The sequence below is a fragment of the Erythrolamprus reginae genome, chromosome 3, assembly GCF_031021105.1.
Source record: "Erythrolamprus reginae isolate rEryReg1 chromosome 3, rEryReg1.hap1, whole genome shotgun sequence".
In the NCBI taxonomy this organism is placed as follows: Eukaryota; Metazoa; Chordata; class Lepidosauria; order Squamata; family Dipsadidae; genus Erythrolamprus; species Erythrolamprus reginae.
The window spans coordinates 227,822,427-227,846,444 of NC_091952.1; the positions used below are offsets into that span (position 1 = coordinate 227,822,427).

The window sequence follows — 24,018 nt, forward strand, 5'->3', positions numbered from 1 at the left end:
GCCCTACACAGCTATTGAATTTTTCCCTTGCCATCACTTTCTAGCAGACTAATTTTTCCTTGCTTGCCAAAGAGTTTGTATTTCTGTGCTGCCTCTAATCTTATTTATTGAAAATTTGACGGGAAAATGTTATAAATAGTTCCATTTTGTATGAAATGAATTGTCTAAATAATAGAGTGGGCTAGGAAAGAGGCCTTGGGCGTCACTAGATCAAATCCGAATGCTGCAAACATGCATTGGAAAGGGGCAGGAAGTTGCTCTGGGTGAGATGGGAAGAAATGAAGAAGGAGAAAAATGTACCTTTGCAGGAATATTTCAATCCTTCCTTTGGTACCAAATTTTATCTGTTATAATTACAGTATATTTTGTCATATATCTACAAGCTGGAAAATCTAATAAGCACTCTGGCAAAACAACAACAACCCCAAAACCCTAACAACAGATTAATGTTGTAAATAATCCATTTGCATTAAAACTTCTTAACTTTGTACAGAGACATAGTTCATGTTTCTGAGAAATGAATTCTCAGAACAGAATACATCTTGTAACTGGTAATTACTTGAATTGCAGTGGCATATGATCCATCGTTTAAACCTGAAATCTTTACATTTTAAAGGTTATTTTTTGTTGTGTTTTAAATGATTGGTTTGCTCATTAAACACAGTGGTTTTATTGTGAGCTTGGCAGAATACAAAACTGAACATAACTGCTTCTTTTCTCGTAAAAGAGTGTTGATTAGCAAGTGTTCTCCCGAAAATTCAAGGGTACAAATTTCAGACACACACACGTTTGAAAATTCAAAACAATGTTCTTTATCACAAAATTCAAAAGAAAAAAAGCACCCTTTTTTTTATTGCAAAGAGCACTCGTCCCAAAACAACCTGGTAGCTGTATAATTTTCTTAATCAGTCCTTAAGTACTTAGCTAGCAGCTATGAAGAAACGTCACAGCCCTCCTTCTTCCAACGAAGTGAGACACACACACTTTGCTCTGCTTTGGTTTCAAAGGCGTGAAAAATCAACAAACAAAGTCCGGAAAACAGCAAGACACGGTCATGAAGAACTGCGATCAGATAATCTTCCACAACGGCCAAACCGTTCAGATGCGGAAGTCCAAGACTTCCGCATCCGAATCGACCGAAGATAATGGAGATTGGCTTCCTGGGCTGTGTGCCAAGCCCCCCTTTTCCAAGTCACCCCCACCTTCTTCTTCATCCGAGGAAACTGCACTACCTGCCTCTGTCGGCAATAAAACAGGCCTATGACATGTTGATGTTTCCCCTTCATCCACTTCCACATTCCCTGGGGCAGGAGCTGGGCCAGAGCCAACCACAACAGCAAGAAATAGAGATTATGACAAAGCAATAATAAAGTAGCCTGGATCTACAAAGTCTAGTCCTCTCTTTTTTTATCTTGCTTGTGTATATATGTAAATTCCCTCAAATAAATAGCATTGGAGTTAATTAATATTTGACAGCCTTGTAAACTTGTTGATCATGGACAACCATTTAAATGGTGGACAACCATTCAAATATGAGCCAGCAGTGTGCAGCAGCTGCCAAAAAAGCCAATACAGTTCTAGGCTGCATTAACAGAAGGATAGAATTAAGATCACGTGAAGTGTTAGTACCATTTTAAAAGGCCTACCTTTTAAATGCCTTACTGAATGGAATATTCCATTCAGTTTTGGTTGTCACAATGCCAAAAGGATGTTGAGACTCTAGAAAAAGTGCAGAGAAGAGCAACAAAGATGATTAGGGACTGGAGCCACTGAAAAACATAAAATAGATGGATAAATAATTGAAACAAGTTTACCAATGCTACCATGCTTGACCAGTGTGTGTCAAGAATCCCAGATACTTTTTATAAAGCCTTAGATCAAATTAGTCTCGGTTTTTTTCCAAGTCAGGAATTTTCTTGGGTTTTAGTCTTCCTTTTATTTTTTTTTCCATTGGGGATGTTTAAGTGAATCTATTCATTCAAACAAATCAGTGCCAATAATAGTAATTTTAAATATTCTGGTTTACGTGGATACATTTTGACTTAGAAATTTAATTTTTCATGAGTTTCTCAGTAAAGTAGGAATATCTCTTGCATATGAATAACAATTCACTAGACATTCCTATGATCCAAGAAAATCAAAGACCAAGCGGGTTAATTAGGAGTCTGTTCTCAAATTCTCAACATTTAAATTGAAATGTTTTTATAGTGATCCATGTTTATTTTTATTATGGGCCGTCCTGAGTCCCTAGGGAGTTGGGCGGCATAGAAATATAATTAATTAAAAAAAATAAAAATAATAAAACAATAGCAAAGTTCAGAAGAAAATTATACCATTTTGAAACAGGGCAGCTTTGTCAGCCTTTGTCTAGAATTGGCAGACATAATCCCAACACATACTGTATATTGTTTATGTATGTATGTATGTATGTATGTATGTATGTATGTATGTATGTATGTATTTTATTTATTTATTTTATTTTATTTTATATTTTATTTTATTTTATTTTATATTTTATTTTATTTTATTTTATTTATTTTATTTTATTTTATTTTATTTTTTTATTTTATTTTATTTTTTTATTTTATTTTATTTGTTTTGTTTTGTTTTATTTTATTTTATTTTATTTTATTTTTTTATTTTATTTTATTTTATTTATTTTATTTGTTTTGTTTTGTTTTGTTTTATTTTATTTTATTTATTTTGTTTTATTTTGTTTTGTTTTGTTTTGTTTTATTTTATTTTATTTTATTTTATTTTTTTATTTTATTTTATTTTATTTTATTTTATTATTTTATTTTATTATTTTATTTTATTATTTTATTTTATTATTTTATTTTATTTATTTTATTTTATTTTATTTTATTTTATTTTATTTTATTATTTTATTTTATTTTATTTTATTATTTTATTTTATTTTATTTTATTTTATTTTATTTTATTTATTTTATTTTATTTTATTTTATTTTATTTTATTTTATTTTATTTTATTTTATTTTATTTTATTTTATTTTATTTTATTTTATTTTATTTTATTTTATTTTATTTTATTTTATTTTATTTTATTTTATTTTATTTTATTTTATTTTATTTGTATGCCGCCCCTCTCCGTAGACTCGGGGCGGCTAACAACAGTGATAAAAAACAGCATGTTGCTACTGCTGATGCTGCTACTACTAGTAATAGTAATAGTAGTAAAACAGATAATATTTGTGTTCTTCGCTAGCACTGTGGGAAAAGGCTGGAATGAAACAAGCTTCAACAGAAACAGTTTGATTTAAAAAAATCAATAATGAAACGAGACAGTGAAAAACATTTAATGTACAACAATTAAAATTCATTTAAAAGGCCATCAGAGATTCAATGATCCAATCTTGTATATAGCTTCATAATCAGCTATATTGAAGTTCCCGACCTTTTTTTTCCCCTACTCAAAATTGTCAAAGAAAAATAGCTGGAGAGAAAGAGTAGCTGAAAAAAGACCAGTTGTCATTTTGAACTCCATTGCTGAAGTCTAAGGCAGGGGTATCAGACTCAAGGCCCAGGACCAGATCTGGCCTGCAGGATGCTTAGATGGGCCCATGAGGCTGTCCTGGAAACAGTGAAGGACCAGCCTGCTGTGGTGCCTCTGCCAGTGAAAATGAAGCTCAGGAGGGCCTGTAAAATCGAGGTTGGAAGCCTGTTTCTGCTGACAGATCACTCGAGCGAACACAGGTGCCTCTAACATAAGTAACATCAAACTGGCCATGTTCACCCTGACCAAGCCCACCCCGGAGGCCGCAAGGTCAGACACAATCCTGATGCAGCCCTCAGTGAAATTGAGTTTGACACCCCTGGGTCTAAGGGATAATGAAAGACAATGATGTTTGGTGGGGCCATGTGGGAGGGCCTTCTCTGTGGTGGCTCCGGCCCCCACCCTTCTGGCCTTCTGAAAGGCTGTGAAGACATGGCTCTGCCAGCAGGCCTGGTGGTGATAGAATGACTAATTCCGCCCCAGAGAGATGAATGTTATTGAATGAATGCTCTACAGTGATACCTCGTCTTACAAACCCTTAGTCATACAAACTTTTTGAGATACAAACCCGGGGTTTAATATTTTTTTGCCTTGTCATCCAAACTATTTTCACTTTACAAACCCAAGCCGCCGCCACTGGGATGCCTTGCCTCCGTACTTCTGTTGCCAGCGAAGCGCCCATTTTTACGCTGCTGGGATTCCCCTGAGGCTCCCCTCCATGGGAAACACCACCTCCGGACTTCCGTGTTTTTGCAATGCTGCAGGAGAATTCCAGCAGTGCAAAAATGGGTGTTTCGCTGGCAACGGAAGTCGGAGGTGGGGTTTCGAGGACTTCCGTGTTTTTGCGATGCTGCAATTTTGCTGAGGCTCCCCTCACTGGGAAACCCCACTTCCTCGGACTTCTTTTGCCAGTGCAGCACCCATTTTTGCGCTGCTGGGATTCCCCTGCAGCATTACAAAAACACGGAAGTCCGGAGGTGGGGTTTCCCATGGAGGAGAACCTCGGGGGAATCCCAGCAGCACAAAAATGGGTGCTTCGGCTGGCAAAAGGGGTGAGTTTGGGGCTTGCACACATTAATCGCTTTTCCATTGATTCCTATGGGAAATATTGTTTCGTCTTACAAACTTTTCACCTTACAAACCTTGTCCCGGAACCAATTAAGTTTGTATTTGGTTTTTTTTATTGCTTTCAATTTATTATCTGCTGTATTTATTGATATATATTTTACTGTATTCTTTGGCTATGAGTGCACACCGCCCAGAGTCTACGAGGAGTTGGGTGACCTAGAAGTCAAATAAAGGAAGGAAAGGGAGGGAGGGAGGGAGAAAGGAATATGGCTATCTATTATTATTTTTTTTTGTATTTTTACTAATTGGAGGGTCTAACTAAGCTGTCCCTCTGGATCAGGCTGCTCTTAGACTTTAATCCTGGAAGCAACCCCAACTGAGTTTTTCACCATTTGAGAATGTTCACTCCCATTCTCCCTCAAGTGTCTTCCCGTATATTATTCTGTGCCTCAGCAGATTTTAAGGTTTAAAATCAGGGTCATAAAAAGGGAGTTAGACAAGGCGAGGTACTCAGTCAGAATTGTGGTTCCAAACCATTTAGAGCTTTGAAAATTATTACTAACACTCTGGATGCAGATGAAAAACGTATTGCAAGTTATTTTAAATCCTTTCTCTAAGGAGTTAGGTCGGGAATTTAGCCTAGTGCAGTAATGGCAAACCTATGGCACGGGTGGCACAGGTGGCATGCGGAGCCATATCTGCTGGCACCAAGCGGTTGCTATAGCTCAGCTCCAACATGCATGTATGTGCCAGCCAGCTGATTTTTGGCTCATACAGAGGCTCTGAAAGGGCATTTTTGGTTTCTAGAGAGCCTCCGGGGGATGGGGGAGGGCATTTTACCTCCCCTGGCTCCAGGGAAGCCTTTGGAGCCTGGGGAGGGTGAAACACGAGCGTATTGGGCCCACCAGAAGTTGGGAAACAAGCCGTTTCTGGCCTCCAGAGGACCTCCGGGGGGCGGGGAAGCTGTTTCCACCCTCCCCAGGCATTGAATTATGGGAGTGGGCACTTGCTCATTTGTGATGAGCACACACACGCTCTTTCAGCACCCGATGAAAAAAAAGGCTCACCAAAAGTTTTGGAATAAAATAACAAATTGGTTAAAAGAAATAGTAAATGAAGAAATTGAAAAAATTATATTTATTGGGTATTTTTAATTTAAAAAATTGAAAAAGAGGTAAAATACCTAGTTATACATATACTAACAGCTGCCAGAATAGTATATGCCCAACAGTGGAAAATAGATAAACTACTGGAAGAAAATATAACAATTAAAAAGATACTAGACTGTGCTGAGATGAACAGACTATCCAAAAGATTAGAAGGAAAAGAAGAATCAGATTACTATAAAACATGGGCAAAATTTTATGATTGGCTAAAGAAAAGAACAATAAAGAAATAAATAAAAATCTTTGCAAAGCAACACGTCAAATAAAAGAATTGAAAAATTAATATTATGTAAAAGAAGTAAAATTCTCTGACCAGACATCCAAAAAGTGGGGAAACTTTCATTTCCCAAATGTTATATGTGTATGTCTTTATGTATGTTTTTTCTTTTTTCTTGTATGTCATATTTGTAAAAAACACAAATAAAAATAATTTTTAAAAAAGAAAAGAAAAGGCTCACCATCATTGACCTAGTGAGAGAGCATGATGTGCAATGAACACTTTATTCAGGTGTTGAGAACAAGTGTCCAGGTGTGTAATATCAGGTAGTATATAATATCATAGTCAATTTTTTACAAAAGGATTGGCCAGATCTGGCAAGCTGCTTTTATTCTTCTGCCTTCCTTTACAGAGTGTTACCTTCAACATGCTGACCTACACTTGTTTTTCTATTGATTTTGGAGCTCTGGCACAGAGAATATTCCTGCAGCTTCAGAGCTGGTTGCAATGTTCATCCCTCACTCCTTTCAATTGACTTTGGGGAAATTCTACACCTATCAATCCAATTTGGTTGATTTATTCCCCCCCCCCCCCATTCTGTTGACATCTCCTGTGGGGAAGCTTTCACTGTACATAGTAGTTAGAGAGCCTAGCGCCCAGATTATTCCCTGACAAAAATGATTATCTCAGCGGACTGATATTTAATGAGCCTGCATATTTGAATGAGTCTTCCAATATGAGAAGAGGTGGAAGAAACAGCTGAGCCCACATTTAATCTATGCCTCGGATAGTCAATCTTGATTTAAATTACTTAAGAGAACATAGTTTGATCTGAACTTGTTTTGACAATCAGTAGTTACCTTTTTGCTGCCCAGAGGGAACTGAAGAGAGATAGACAGAGACAAAGATGCACATACTTGTATACTTTGATGAGATTTAGTAGTGAACTATTGAATGTACAACACAATATTTTTCAGTTGCCCTAGGAAAATACCCCAGGGTTCTACCACTCAGGGAAATTCCAAGTGATCACCCAGAAATCAGAGGCAAATAAGAAAAGCAATGAAAAGCAAAGCAAAATCCCTCAAGACAATCAAGAATTACTGAACCCCATGGAAGCTAAATATTGGATACACCAACAATCTTTCATATTACTGCAACGCTCTCTACATGGGGCTACCTTTGAAAAGTGTTCGGAAACTTCAGATCATGCAGAATGCGGCCGCGAGAGCCATCGTGGGGCTTCCTAGATTCACCCACGTTTCTGCAACACTCCACGGCCTACACTGGCTGCCGATCAGTTTCCGGTCACAATTCAAAGTGTTGGTAATGACCTTTAAAGCCCTACATGGCATTGGGCCAGAATACATCCGGAACCGCCTTCTACCGCACGAATCCCAGCGGCCGATAAGTTCCCACAGATTTGGCCTTCTCCGGGTCCCGTCGACCAAACAATGTCGTTTGGCAAGGCCCAGGGGAAGAGCCTTCTCTGTGGCGGCCCCAGCCCTCTGGAATCAACTCCCCCCAGAGATTAGAACGGCCCCCACCCTCCTTGTCTTTTGCAAACTACTCAAGACCCACCTTTGTCGCCAGGCATGGGGGAGTTAAGATATTTCTTCCCCTAGGCCATTACAAGTTATGCATGGTATGTTTGTGTGCATGTTTGGGTTTTATAATTAGGGTTTTTACTTGTTTTATTAAATTGGATTGTTACATGTTGTCTTTTACCATTGTTGTTAGCCGCCCCGAGTCTGCGGAGAGGGGCGGCATACAAATCCAATAAATAAATAAATAAATAAAATATCTTTTAAAACTATTTCTAGGCAGAAGATAAACAGCCCGGCATGCACAAAATCTTAGATTATCTCTGCATTGTTTTTAGAATGAAATATATATTAATAATCTTTATTCATTATTATTAATAATTTCTGCAATAAAACCTACTTGTTTTCAAATGAAAGTATCTATTAGAATAGTAGCCACAAACCCTATTTTTGCCCTGCAGTCATTATATGCCATGATTTCAGTTTGAAATGCAAAACTGTAAATGTTCTGGACATTTCTTTTTTTTTTAAGTCCTGAGCGCCCAAATGTTCCATTGTTTAGGGTTTTTTGTTTGTTTTTCTATCTTAGGGATGTATTTTTTTTCTTTGCAATACAAGGGTAATATTTGGACTATGAATAAAATAACAGGGAAACATTTCAACACAATGTGGCCAGGAAAAAAACTAAAATAGATTCAGTTTAATTCCTGCGTTTGTGAAATTATACTAAATTAATTCAATGCTAGCATCCAGCCTGGAGGGTTGGTATCCTGTTAGTAGCTATTGGTATCCATATCTGACTCATGTTGAATTATTGTCAATATTTACCTGTATGCCCATGTCTCATCAACACTCCGCGGCCTGCACTGGCTGCCGATCAGTTTCCGGGCACAATTCAAACTGTTGATTATGACCTATAAAGCCCTACATGGCATCGGATCAGTATACCTTCAGGACCACCTTCTGCCGCACAAATCCCAGTGACCGATTAGGTCCCACAGAGTTGGCCTTCTCCGGGTCCCGTCGACAAAACAATGTCGTCTGGTGCAGTGTTTCCCAACCTTGGCAACTTGAAGATATTTGGACTTCAACTCCCAGAATACCCCAGCCAGCATTTGCTGGCTGGGGAATTCTGGGAATTGAAGTCCAGATATCTTCAAATTGCCAGGGTTGGGAAACACTGGTCTAGTGGGACCCAGGGGGAGAGCCTTCTCTGTGGCGGCCCCCACCCTCTGGAATCAACTCCCACAGAGATTAGTACTGCCCCCAGCCTCCTTGCCTTTCGTAAACTTCTAAAAACCCACCTACGTTGCCAGGCCTTGGGAAACTGACATTTCCCCAGCTGTTCCATTTTATGTATGGTTTGTTTGGATTGTATGACTGGTTTTTTTATAAGGATTTTTAAAATTGTTTTTAATATTGGATTTGTATCTCATGTATTACTTGTTGTGAGCCGCTGTGAGTCTTCGGAGGGGGGCGGCATACAAGTCTAATTAATAATAATAATAATAATAATAATAATTAATAATAATAATAATAATAATGCTTGGGAAGTGCCCGACTGGTGCTTGGGAAGTGCCCGACTGGTGATGAAATATGAAATCCAGCATAGTGATCTCGTTTGCTGTGTTGTATTATAATAATAATAATAATAATAATAATAATAATAATAATAATAATATACTATAACCTACAACCAAGGTCACAGCTGTCAGGAAAAATACCTGATTGCAAAACTGAAGTTTTGAGGCCTCATCCTAGCTTTCAATGGAAATTTACATGCAGGAAGAACAACATTAGGATGGCAGGTAACTTCACCTTTGCTACCAACTCTTAATTTTTGCAAACCAGCCACGATATGCCCGTAGCCGTGTACAGAGAAACCTGGGGGACGAAGGGGTTGAGCAATGTAATTTTCTCCTTTCTGTGTGGAATGGATAAGGACAAACACTCTGGAATGGAGATATTTTAAGTAGGAAATCTGACCAGGCTAACAGAGCAGGCTACCAGTTTTGAATAGGCTGCATGCCATCTGAAGGACCAAGTTTGCAGTTTGCAGATTTATCTGAGCAAGTGCTAACTGGGGAGATATAGCAATGAAGGAATGCTTTTTACCAGCGTAGTATGATAGACCATTTGGTATGCCATTGTTGCTGGAGGATTGTGGGAGTTGAAACTTAAAACTTCTGAAAGGCAGCCGGTTGGGAAAGGCCACCATAATGAGCTAAAAATCTCCATGTGCTATTAGGTGAAACATAAGCTGGAATTCCATGGCTGTGTCAATGCCAATTGTGTCTCTTCTTCTTCTTCTTTTTTGCAACTAAACATAGATGTTTCAAGATCAAAAAGAAAAATGAAACTAAATGAAACCAAATGCAAACTTCCAAGTTTCCCCTTAGGGCATCCAAGAAATGAACCAGCACTCCCAAAGTGGAAGTGTTCAGTTTACTAATAATTACTTGCTGCTTAATATCATTTTGAAACCAATCTAATTAATGTTTGCATACAATTTAGAAAAGGCATGCAGTAATTTACAGGCCAGCATTTGTTTAATAAATGAAGACACATACCATATTATTTATCGCTTGAAAAGGTAAAAAATTATGGACCTAGTTTACATTTATTTATTTACATTTAGTTTATCCAGTAAAGCAGAAATCACTATTTATTCCCAAACCTAGACACTGGGATTTTAAATGCGCGCACAAGCTAGGACTACAAAGTACAATGGTCTGTAACAGTGAAGAGCTGCAAAAAATTTTAATACCACATTGTGTATGTGGCTTATTTTGTGGGTGTGGCTTGCAGCCATGTGACCAGGTGGGAGTGGCTTGATGATCATGTGACCAGGGGGCTGGCTTAAAGGTCATGTGAGATTGGCTTAAAGGTGGCCAACTTGACGTCATTCATGTCAAGGGTTTGAGTTAGGGTTAGGGTGCCTGGCCTCTCCTCACTTCAAAGAGATACAATTTCCCTATCTATTTACTATGACTGAACATCCAAAATATACTATTTAATTCTATGTATATATGCCATTTGTGTACATGCATATTTCACACAGGCACACAAAAATAGACATTATCTACTATATAAAGTGTATGTACATGCACACGCACAGCTCTTCTAAAATTATACACATTCAACCATTCAATTTACTGCGATAGGAAAAACATACCCAGAGGCCAGAAGGGAAAAAATGAGAAAAAAGAAAAATGTTTCTACCGGTTCTGCATATCTGACCGTACCGGTAGGAGCCCATCACTGGTCTGTAAACAAGGTCTGGTCTGGTCTGTAAACAAGGATCAGTTTCCAGTCACAATTCAAAGTGTTGGTTATGACCTATAAAGCCCTTCATGGCATCAGACCAAAATACCTTTGGGACCGCCTTCTGCCGCACGAATCTCAGCGTCCAATTAGTTCCCACAGAGTTCGCCTTCTCCGGGTCCCGTCGACAAAACAATGTCATCTGGCTGGACTCAGGGGCAGAGCCTTCTCTGTGGCAGCCCCGACCCTCTGGAATCAACTCCCTCCCGGAGATTAGGACTGCCCCCACCCTCCTTGTCTTTTGTAAACTCCTAAAAACCCACCTTTGCCACCATGGGGAAATTGATTCCCCTCGGCCGCTCCATTTTATGTATGGTTTGTTTGGGTTGTACGAGTGTTTTTAAATCATGGGTTTTAACTGTTTTCCTGTTTTAATCATTGGATTTGTATTTTGTTTTCTTGTTGTGAGCCGTTCCGAGTCTTCAGAGAGGGGCGGCATGCAAATCTAGTAAATAAATAAATAAATAGTCAACAATGAAAGAATTTCGTGGTTCAGTCGTGTAATTAAAATCGCAGTTTATCAAAACAATGTGCAGTTGATAATTTTCCTGTCAAATCTCATGACATCCCAGGAAGTAACGTGACCACTGACATGGTGCACTTGCCAAATTGTCCTTTCAACATCATCTGTATTTGAACAGGAATTCACCTTCTATTTTTCAGGTAAACATTTCCAACTTTGATATGGTTATGGAATCCGATGAAGGAACGTTTACGCCGACTGGCCTGGCTTTCACAGGCAGCCTCAAGGCTCGTTGTATCATGAAGGAAATCATGAAACACCTGAAGCCTCTCAACATTACCGATGTTTTTGAAGATGGAGGAGGAACAGACATCAATTACTGGATTCATGAAGGAATACCAGGTGAGATTCTCGAATGGATTTTACAAATTGCTAGGTGTTATGAGCACTCCTTGTACACCTCTTGTAATGTCAGATTCTGAGGAGGATGAGCCAGGCCCCTCTGGATGCCCTGGGCCAATGGGGTTGCCAGATGATGCAGAGAGTGAGACTGAGAGGGAAAGGGATCTGAGCGAACAAAAGGAGCCACCAGAGGGGATTGATATAACAATGAGGGAGTGGCCTCAGTCAGAAGATGAGGAAGACATTAGAGTGGACAATCCATTATTAGATTATTATTATTATTATTATTAGAGTCCTCAGAGAGGGGCGGCATACAAATCTAATGGTGGAAGGTCTTAAGCATAAAACGTATCAGGAAAGACTTAATGAACTCGATCTGTATAGTCTGGAGGACAGAAGGAAAAGGGGGGACATGATCGAAACATTTAAATATGTTAAAGGGTTAAATAAGGTTCAGGAGGGAAGTGTTTTTAATAGGAAAGTGAACACAGGAACAAGGGGACACAATCTGAAGTTAGTTGGGGGAAAGATCAAAAGCAACATGAGAAAATATTTTACTGAAAGAGTAGTAGATCTTGGAACAAACTTCCAGCAGACGTAGTAGATAAATCCACAGTAACTGAATTTAAACATGCCTGGGATAAACATATATCCATCCTAAGATAAAATACAGGAAATAGTATAAGGGCAGACTAGATGGACCAGGAGGTCTTTTTCTGCCGTCAGACTTCTATGTTTCTATGTTTCTATTATTAATTATTAGATGCTAGAAATTGGAGATTTCTGAGAAGGCCAGAGGACTTGCATAGTAAAAGCAAATAAGCTTATAACTTTACCTCTTTGAGGTGTGATGTCACTTGCATTCAGTATAAAAGCAAAGGATTTTGGGTAAATGGGTGTGGGGCTTCAATGCCGTCCATGGAAGAGGTGTTCGAGTTGGGGGTGGGGTTGCCTGAAAAAGGCTCTGAAAGATGATTCTTGCCTTGCTAAAAGACATTCTTTGCCAGATGATGTTTCTCTTAGATTCCGGTGAACTGTCTTATGCTATTGAATGATAAATTGCCTCTCTTATCACCAAGGAATGCAATTAGGCCCAGTTGGCAGCTTTTCCCAGACTTTGTTTATGTTTCACTTCGGAGAAAGAAATAACTCCCTTCTTCTTGCCATTCAATCTGCTTTTCACTTTGTGCTGCTTTTACCAATACAGAGTGTGATTTTACTATGAAATAGTGGACTTTTGGGTCAGTGGTTTCGCTTTGAGAGGCTGTGCACAGAACACTAGGTGAGGCATAATTGTATTCGCTTTCTTAGGGGATTCCCTTTTGTGAAGTCCAATATTAGAGAACTCTTTTTCTTAAACAACCCTTCAGCAAAAATTGAAACGTGTGAACATATGTCAGGATTAACTACAGAAGCTTGACTACATAATGTACATTAAAAAAAAACACATTTGAGATGATATATGGACAATATGCTTGCAATCTTCTTTTAAGCTTTAAGCTTAATCTTTCCTTCAATAAGGGAGTAAAAATAACATCCCACATAAAGGACATCCCTCTAAAGGAGGCAAAAGGCACATACCAAAAATAGCATAGGCTGCCTCCCCCCCCCTGCCCCCTTCACTTGTTCACATGGCTGCCAATGAAGACAAGCATGTGGGGAAATTTATGGTGTAATCTATCCTAGTTCATATATACTACTGCATCAAATGCTTTATCAGGAAATTCGCAGCTATAGAATCAGTGTTGGCAAGCAACATAGAAAACATATTTCCCTACCAATGGGCAAACTCAGGCTTTATTTTATCCCATTGAGGAATTCTAAATGTTCTCCCTTTTTCCCACTTTCTCTTTCCCTTTTTTCTATGTCTCTTCCAAACTCCCAAAACTCTTTTTTCATACCTGCACATCTACTTTATTTTCTGCACAACAGAGATTAAACATTATGAGATTTCTAAAGGCTACCATTCTAGCATTAGGAAGACCCGCTGACGGACCACTGCCTTCAAAGAAATAAATAATGATGCCGAAGGAGCCTCCCCGCTCCTTAAATGGGCAGTCATTCTAATAGGATACAAAGTGCGTTCCAAAAGTAATGCATTTTTTTTTTAAAAAAGTAATTTATTAAATAGCTTTGCACAAACACTTAAAATTCTTCAAAGTACTGTCCTTGGGCCTCTACACATTTTTTACAGCGACTCTGCCATGACCGGTACGTGACCTGGAAGGTGTCTTCAGGGACCTCTCGCAAGGTCTTCATCACGGCTGATTGGATCAGTTCTATGGACAAAAAACAGGTTCCTTTCAGGACTGGGAACAAAAAGAAGTCTGCTGGGGCAACGTCAAGACTATAGAGGGGGTGGGGCAGCATTGGCGCATGGTGTTTGGCCAGGAACTCGCGGACAAGTAGCGCGTTGTGGCAAGGTACGTTTTTCATCCATAGAAGAGATCCAATCAGCTGTGACAAAAACCTTGCGAGGGCGTATACCGGTCATGGCAGAATCGCTGGAAAAAATGTGCAGAGGCCCAAGGAAAGTACTTTGAAAAATTTTAAATGTTTGTGCAAATCTGTTCATTGCTTTTTTTAAAATTGCATTACTTTTGGAACACACACTGTATTATCTATGCAGCCCTATCAGATAGACCAGATCAGGAATTTAACTCCACAGGAAGGCTAAAACTATTATTATTGCAAATGGATATAACAAAACTTTGCAAATGTGATAGTGCTGTATTTTTTCCTTCTTTTCTCCATATACTGTAATTTTCACTCCATAAGATGTACTTTCTCCCCTAAAAGTGGGAGGAAAAGTCTGTGCATCTTATAGAGCAAATATTGTGTCAGTGCTGCCTGGAACAGCTGAACGGCAGTATTCCAGACAGGATCCCAACCGTCGATCAGCTGCTCGGTGGTGAAAGCTCCAGCGTTCCCCAGCAGAGGCAGCAGACACAGAAGAGGCAGCAACGGTGGTGTTTTTAGTCAGCCAGTCTGCTGATTGTTGGGGCTCTGAGAGGCCATGATCCAGCCATCATTCAGCTGATCGGTGGTGGGCACAATGAAGTAGAATTTTCTTTTCTCATTTTTCCCCCTCTAAAGTTAGGTGTGTGTTATGGCCAGGTGCATTTTATGAAGCAAAACATATGGTACTTCAGTGAATTATGGATGTGTCTGCCTGAGCTGCTTGTGAAAGCTATGTTGTTCTGGAATTTTTTAAAAAAATGTTTCAATCCTTTTATCTAAATAGCAGGTAGCAGTTCCAATAGTCCAAATAATCTTGCTTTGTTAAAACCAATTCCCTCCAGCAGGGCTGGCACTGCAATGTGACCTAATTGGATAATTTGGAGAGTAGTATACAAAGCCATTTTGTCTTTCCCTTCATTTCTCCTCAATCAAGGTGCTGCTTCCCCTTGTGCCTCTGATACTGGCATTCCTCTGTATAAATGTATAAATAAAGATGCCATCTATCCAGAACAGAATAACAGAGTTGCAAAGACCCTGAATCCTGCGGGATTGGGCGGCACAGAAGTCGAATAAATTAAATTAATTAAATTAAATTGAAGGTCCTCTAGTCTGACCCCATGCTCAGGCAGGAAACCCTTTACCAGTGATGGTGAACCTATGGCACAGGTGCCACAGGTGGCACACGGAGCCATATCTGCTGGCACCCAAGCTGTTGCCCTAGCTCAACTCCAACGTGCATGTGGCTGGGGTGGCGCAGCAGGTAGAGTGCTGTACTGCAGGCCACTGAAACTGACTGTAGATCTGTAGGTCAGCGGTTCAAATCTCATCACCGGCTCAAGGTTGACTCAGCCTTCCATCCTTCCAAGGTGGGTAAAATGAGGACCCGGATTATGGGGGCAATATGCTGGCTCTGTTAAAAAGTGCTAGTGCTAACATGTTGTAAGCTGCCCTGAGTCTAAGGAGAAGGGCAGCATAAAAATCAAATAAATAAATAAATAACTGACCACCTGATTTTTGCCTGAAAACGGAGGCCTTGGGAGGGCATTTTTGGCTTTCAGAGAGCCTATGGAGGAATGGGGGAGGGCATTGTACCCTCCTCCGACTCCAGGGAAGCATTTGGAGCCTGGGGAGGGTCTACAAGAAGTTGGAAACAGACCGTTCCTTCATTTCATTCATTTCATTTTATTGGATTTGTATGCCGCCCCTCTCCGTAGACTCGGGGCGGCTAACAACAGTAGTAAAAACAACGTGCGACAATCCAATACTAAAAACTAAAAACCCTTAATTTAAAACCAATCATACATACAAACGTACCATACATAAATTGTGGACGCCGAGGGGGAAAGAATATCTTAATTCCCCCATGCCTGACGACACAGGTGAGTTTTAAGAAGCTTGCGAAAGCCAAGAAGGGTGGGAGCTATTCTAATCTCTGGGGGGAGTTGGTTCCAGAGGGCCGGGGCCGCCACAGAGAAGGCTCTCCCCCTGGGTCCTGCCAAACGACATTGTTTAGTTGACGGCACCCGGAGAAGGCCAACTCTGTGGGACCTAATTGGTCGCTGGGATTCGTGCGGCAGAAGGCGGTCCCGGAGATAACCTGGTCCGATGCCATGAAGGGCTTTATAGGTCATAACCAACACTTTGAATTGGGACCGGAAACTGATTGGCAACCAATGCAGACTGCGGAGTGTTGGTGTAACATGGGCATATTTGGGAAAGCCATTGATTGCTCTCGCAGCTGCATTCTGCACGATCTGAAGTTTCCGAACACTTTTCAAAGGTAGCCCCATGTAGAGAGCATTACAATAGTCGAGCCTCGAGGTGATGAGGGCATGAGTGACTGTGAGCAGTGAGTCCCGATCCAAATAGGGCCGCAACTGGTGCACCAGGCGAACCTGGGCAAACGCCCCCCTCGCCACAGCTGAAAGATGGTTCTCTAATGTGAGCTGTGGATCGAGGAGGACGCCCAAGTTGTGAACCGTCTCTGAGGGGGTCAATAATCCCCCCCCTAGGGTAATGGACGGACAGATGGAATTGTCCTTGGGAGGCAAAACCCACAGCCACTCCGTCTTATCCGGGTTGAGTTTGAGTCTGTTGACACCCATCCAGACCCCAACAGCCTCCAGGCACCGACACATCACTTCCACTGCTTCACTGCTGACTGGGAAAGGGGTGGAGATCTAAAGCTGGGTATCATCTGGCCTCCAGAAGGCCTTGAGGGGGTGAGGGAAGCTGTTTTCGCACTCACATGTGCGCAATAGTGCACTCCCACCCAAGGAAATAAAAGTTTGCCATCACTGCCCTATACCATTTCAGACAAATGGTTGTCTAATCTTTTCTTTAAAATGTCCAGTATTGGAGCATTCACAACTTCTGAAGGCAAAGTTGTTCCACTGATTAATTGTTCTGTCACCCTAATTGTTCATCTCCTTGATTACTTTTCATCCATTGCGCCATTTTTTCATCATGTGAATTATGGGATGAGAAAAGAGCTATATTTTTTCCCTAGCAGATTGAGATGATAGGCGATTCAACAGGGAGAAGGACATGCTGAGGTCACACCTTGATGGCTTTAACTCCAAATAGAAATCTGAGATTTATTATTCAATTGACTCTAAAAGATTGTGACTTGATTATGCTTCTGTTCATCTGCATTGTATGATAAAAAGTGGATTGAATTATTTCCAAATCTTACCCAGTTGTAAACAGTATAAAACATGAACAGAGCTGTTAAACAATGCATCTATCCATTTTTCCATGAAGAATGAAAAACATTTTTAATGTCCTGATTCTAAGTGGGACTTAAACAAGAAGATGTCAGGAGGTACATATTGTGTGTTGGTTGCCAATGAAGTCTCCCCTCCTATGGTCTATGGCAAGGGTAGGCAAAGTTACTCTTCTATGACATGTGGACTTCAACTCCCAAAATTCCTGAGCCAATCATGCTAGCTCAGGAATTCTGGAACTTGAAGTCCACATGTCATAGAAGAGCCAACATTGCCTACCCCTGGTCTATGGAAGCAAAATAGACTAGACTGGACTGGACTGGACTGGACTGGACTGGACTGGACCGGACCGGAGCAGTCCGGACCAGAGCAGACCAGACGAGAAGAGAGAGAAGAGAAGAGAATTCTTTATTGGCCAAGTGTGATTGGGCACACAAGGAATTTGTCTTTGGTGCTTATTGATTGATTGATTGATTGATTGATTGATTGATTGATTGATTGATTGATTGAATTTGTATGCCGCCCCTCTCCGTAGACTCGGGGTGGCTAACAACAGTAATAAAAACATCGTGCAAATCCAATACTATGCTCTCAGTGTACACAAAAGTTTTTTAAGCTGGATTTTGATAAGTAGATTTGAAAAAGTATTGACAGCAGCAGCCAAAAAAAAAGCCAATATAATCTTTGGTTGTATAAACAGAAGCATAGAATAAAAATCATGTAAACTATTAGTATCACTTTATAAAGCCTTGGTATGGCCACACCTGGGATATTGCATCCAGTTTTGGTCACCATCTTACAAAAAAGATGTTGAGACTTTGGAGAAAGTGCAAAGAAGAGTAATTAAGATGTTTAAAGGTCTGGAGAGAAAAGCATATAAGGAACAGTTGCAGGATTTGGGTCTAGAGGAAGTCTAGAGAAAAGAAGGGTTGGAAGGACATGATAGAAGTATTCCAGTATTTGAGAGGCTGCAATAAAAAAAGGAGGGGGGTCAACCTATTTTCCAAAGCACCAGATAGCAGGACAAGAAAGCATGGATGGAAACTAATCAAGGAGAGAAGCAACCTGGAATTAAGGAGAAACTTCCTAACTGTGAGGACAGTTAACCAGTGGAGCAGCTTGCCTCCAGAAGTTGTGGGCATTTCATCACTGGATATTTTAAAGAAGAAACTGGGCAGTCTGAAACAATTGAGACTCCTGCTTGAGCAGGAGGTTGGACTAGAAGACCTCCAAGGTCTCTTCCAGCTCTATTCTGATTGATTGATTGATTGATTGATTGATTGATTGATTGATTGATTGATTGATTGATTGATTCATTCATTGATTCATTCATTCATTCATTCATTCATTCATTCATTCATTCATTCATTGAACTTTGGGTTGGAGAATGCTCCTAAGAATACCATGGATAGCCAAGAAAAATAAGGATCATCTACAAATCAACTAAATGTCTTAGTTGAGTCACAAATTATTAAGCTCAAATTATCATATTTTGACATAGTATGCAAAGACCTAGATCTCCGAACAAGTTTATAATGCTGGGGAAAGTGGAGGGGAAAAGAGGAGGACAAGGTGGTTGGTTGGACTCAATTGCAGTTGAGATGAGTTCATTGTTGAAAAGCCTGTAGACCCAAGTTGCGGTCATTCTGGGGATAAATAGTTATGTAATCACTAAGAACTGACATCAATTGGATGGCACATTTATACTCAGTGTTTTATAATGACACAGCAAATGGAAATGACTATTTTTCAAAGATTAACCTTCTCTTGCAACAAACCTGCAAACTTTACTTCTGAATTCCATAAAATCCCATGCTGTATAATGAATACCTTGGTCATGAGTCAGGAGCCATCAAAACAACAGACCGTGTGCTTCTCTACTGTCAGTCATACCAAGATCTGTGAGATAAATTTATTAGAGTTCCATTAGTTGAATACCCAGACCATGATTCTTCTTTTTATCTCAATAAGTTTTTAGAAAATATTATTAGAAATATTATTATGAGAAAATATTATTTTACTGAAAGAGTAGTAGATCCTTGGAACAAACTTCCAGCAGACGTGGTTGGTAAATCCACAGTAACTGAATTTAAACATGCCTGGGATAAACTTATATCCATCCTAAGATAAAATACAGGAAATAGTATAGATGGAATAGACTAGATGGACCATGAGGTCTTTTTCTGCCGTCAATCTTCTATGTTTCTAGTTGGTTAGAATTGCATCGCACTGTAGGTGTTTCCAGGCTGAAAGAATTAGCTGGTGACCACACGGTTGCCCAGGCGATGACCAATTGTTGACTCCTTTCATGTCCCTATTAAGTATCCACCAAAGTGGTACGTATTTATCTACTCACATTTACATGCTTACGAACTGCTAGATTGGCAGGAGCTGGAACAAATAGAGGAGCTCAGTCTTCACAGTAGCACTTGGATTTCAAACGTGTGTTTGCTGATTGTCAACCCAGCATTTTAACCATGTGAGCCACTGTGCTTCTCACGGATCCGAATGATGCACACCTCTATAATGTCACCAAGTTTTGTTTAATAACCTTCAAGATTCAACAGAGATTTTATTAGAAACAATTTAACTTAATTAAGCTTCTTCCGAGTTTAATAATAACAATAATTGTTAATCCTCTTTCTAAAGTGTTCTTTATTTATGAAGGTCTTAAATGAAGCTTAGCATTAATAGTCTCAATGTTCAAAATGATTTACCTGAACTATGAAAGTTTCACTTCTGCTGACAGTGTTCAATTTACTTTTATTGTATTTTCTTATATTTCTTTTGTTTTATTTAATGCTTTATATTAAGGAAGGCTGATCAATGAGTAAAATAAAGTGGCACCTCTTCTTACAAACTTAATTCATTCCGTTAAGTAGAAAAGTTTGTAAGAAGAAGCAATTTTTCCCATAGGAATCAATGTAAAAGCAAATAATGCCTGCGATTGGAGAAACCACAGGGAGGGTGGAGGCCCTGTTTCCTTCCAGGAGATTCCTAGAGAGGCCCCACAGAGGTTTCTCCCCACCTTTTCTGGCCCTGTTTCTCCCCAAGAGATTACTATAGAGGCCCCACAGAGGCTTCTCCCTGCCTTTTCCAGTTTTGGATGCTCAGGTTTGTAAGTGGAAAATGGTTCTTGAGAAGAGGCAAAAAAATCTGGAATACCCGATTCTTATCTAGAAATGTTTGTACGTAGAGGTGTTCTTAGGTAGAGGTACCACTGTAAAGTGTTTTGAGCTTTGACAATTGTGATAATTCTTTACTTAGGTGAGGCCTAAAAAGAATTATTGCAGGCAGCATACCCATTGTGTATTCTGTGATTGTTCAATTGTTCCATAGATTGTTTTGCAGCTTTTCCTTCAATTCTTGCAATCCATGGTGCCATCCTGATGGCATACTTAAAACTTTTTCTCCTCTCCACTAACAGCAGCCACCTGGCACGACTTTCCAATAAAAACCAAATAATGAAAAGTTGGTGCCATGGAAAAGTTTGTTTTGACTGTGTCAGGTGTGCTACAGCTGAAAAGAGGTCACTCATAAGCTGAAAGGGAAATAACTAGTTGAATGAAAATATGAAAACATTGCATATATTCACCAGTCATAACAAGGAGATGTAAAGCTGAAGAACAAAAATCAAATGGCCCTGCTTGCTGAGAATAAGAAGGTAAAGTGTCAAGAGTAACAAAGGAGTCAAGATACAGTGGAGATCTTTACTTCTTCATTCATCATTGGAGATGTGATGTTCTCTCGAAGTATCAGTTTAGCTAATTCCCTAAGGAAGATTTATAACAGTTGCCTACAGCTCTTGCTTGGTATTGTAGAAATACTGGAAAAGATGGTAGCTCTGAGATGAAACATTATGACTTTTTCCCCCCCAGAAAGCATTCCAGCTTGGTTCCATTGTATTCATCCTGATGAAGCACTTATAAAAACATACAGTGGATTTTAAATATAATGCATAGAATTCTACACAATCTAGCCTCATTCCTTTTCCAAAATGCACAATGACAACAAAATATCTCAACAGTGACATCCATCACTGCAGTGAACAGTGACTTCATGGAACTGAAGAGCTCGCCTCCTTTGTCGAATTTAGGTGGATGGTGTCAATCTTCTAAAGAAAATGGTCCTGGTATCCTGGACCATTTTGTAGTACTATTCAACTTGACATTCGTTATTCCACTTTGAGGCAATGACAATCACGTGGAATAGTTGGCTAACCCAAGCACTGTATGATGGGGCTGAGATCCTTCCTGTTCTTGCCACAGCTCCTGCCAGCCTAACAGTTTGAAAGCATGCAAATACAACTAGATAAATACTGTAGGTGCCATTTTGGTGGAAGGGAAGAGCATTCAGTGTGGCCTGGTGTACAATCATGCTGGACCACAGAAGTGTTTTCAGACAACACTGGCTTCCATGGCTAGGCAACAGAGATAAGCATCATCTTTACCCTTAGAGTAGGACACAACCATACAAGAACAAGTTTGGTTGCTGTTGTTGTTGTTGTTGTTGTTGTTGTTGTTGTTATTATTATTATTATTATTATTATTATTATTATTATTATTAATACATTTGTATGCCATCCCTCTCCGGAGACTCGGGGCGGCTCACAACAATAGTAAAAACAATATTATGGCGGAACAAATCTAATATTAAAAAGAAGCATATAAAAACCCTATCATATTTTAAAAAAACCAAACAACACATACATACCAAACATAAATATAAAAAGCCTGGGGGAAGGTGTCTCAACTCCCCCATGCCTGGCGGTAAAAGTGGGTCTTGAGTAATTTATGAAAGACAAGAAGGGTGGGGGCAGTTCTAATCTCTGGGGGGAGTTGGTTCCAGAGGGCTGGGGCTGCCACAGAGAAGGCTCTTCCCCCGGGGCCCGCCAAATGACATTGTTTAGTCGACGGGACCCGGGGAAGGCCAACTCTGGTTGCCAGTTTGACCACAAAAATATAGTTCTTTCTAAAATATTTATTAATTATAATTATTTTATTTATAATAATATTTATTATATTTAATATTTATTTATTAAAGATTAAATATTTTTAATATTTATTAACAATTTATTATGTACACTGAGAGCATATGCACCAAGACAAATTTCCTTGTGTGTCCAATAAAATTCTATTCTATTCTATAAAAACATTATATTCAGGTAGTCCTCAAGCTTACAACAGTTCACTTCATGACCATTCAAATTTACAACAGCACTGAAAAAAGTAACTTATGACCACTTTTTCACATTTATAATTGTGGTCACCAGATCAAAATTGGGACACTTGGGAACTGACTCACATTTATGATGTTTGTGGTGTCCCAGGGTTCCATTTTGAGACCTTTGGAGAAGCAAAGTCGCTGGCTGGGGAATTCTGGGAGTTGAAGTCCAAATATCTTCAAGTTGCCAAGGTTGGGAAACACTGGCTTAGTCAACGGGACCCAGAGAAGGCCAACCCTGTGGGATCTAATTGGTCTCTGGGAAGTATGCATCAGGAGACATAAATAGTCTGGTCCTAAGCCATGTAGGGCTTTATAGGTAATAACCAACACCTTGAATGGTGCCCAGAGACCAATTGGTAGTCAGTGCAGTGTGCAGAGCATGGGTGTTATGTGGGTGTACATAGATACACCCACGACAGTTCGCGCAGCTCGTTCTAGACTAACTTCAGTCTCCAAACACTCGTCAAGGGTAGTCCCATGTAGAGCGCATTGCAATAATCAAGACATGAGGTGATGAGAGCCTGAGGGACCATGCACAGACCCTCCTGATATAAGATCTCCTACCTGAGTTGGGCTGAATTAGAACGTCTCTAAGGTCCCACCCAACTCTATAATCCTGTATTCTGTTTCAGATTGTGTGGCTTGCCTTAATTCAGACTGAAAAAAATCATTTTGATTCCAGTGTAAAACAGAGCCTTCCTTCTGCTCATTTTTCCAGAACATCAGATTTTCCAAAACATCAAATCACCACCTAGTTAACTAGTGAATGAACCATGTCAAATTTTCACAGATGGTTTTGTGAAAGGTTACAATACTTGAAATTTGAATTGCAGGGTAGGAAAAGAAAAGAATTGCTCTTGTCATGTCTGTGGCAGGCCAAAGACCCCAACTAAATTGAACCCTGACAGTCTGCTTTTCTCATTACCACTCCCAAAATTGCTTCCCCCTCACAAATAAGCTTTTACCTACTGCGTTTCCTCTTCATCCTTGTTTGAATGGATATATGTCATTTTGTTATATGAAAGCTTAAAGTTATACACTCTGGGTTGAATGATGACTGTGTTTATAACAGCAATATAATACAGTACATGTAAGAAAAAAATCCGCTCAGAAAAATAGCACTAATGGCAAAATAGCTCGGAAGTTGGGGAACACAGGACGGTAATTTTTTTAACTTATTTATTTAACCAAATTTGTTATGGCTGCTCACTCCAGAAGGCAAGGTGACTTACAAAATAAAATGAATAATTACTAGTGATGGGCGAACCGAACCCGCACAATTCGGGTCCGTACTGAATTTTGTGGTGTTCGGTATGCCGAACACAAACCTGAAATTTTTTCAAACTTTGGGCAAAGTTCAGGGTCATGTTCGGCATTCGGAGCTTTGATGTCACCGGCAGGTTGCTA

At 39.7% G+C, this 24,018-nt stretch overlaps 1 protein-coding gene across 3 annotated transcripts in view; it reads left to right on the top strand.

Moving 5' to 3' along the window:
• The window catches only part of CPQ (carboxypeptidase Q), a 248,405-nt gene that overhangs the window by 189,916 nt on the left and 34,471 nt on the right, over positions 1 to 24,018 (top strand). For 2 of the 3 annotated variants that reach the window (XM_070749227.1, XM_070749228.1), the window contains exon 7: positions 11,497 to 11,698. In XM_070749227.1, the coding sequence (XP_070605328.1) occupies positions 11,497 to 11,698 (202 nt within the window). Of the gene's footprint in view, positions 1 to 11,496; positions 11,699 to 17,168; positions 17,232 to 24,018 lie in introns of those variants that run through there. The other variant, XM_070749226.1, reaches the window with a different exon arrangement.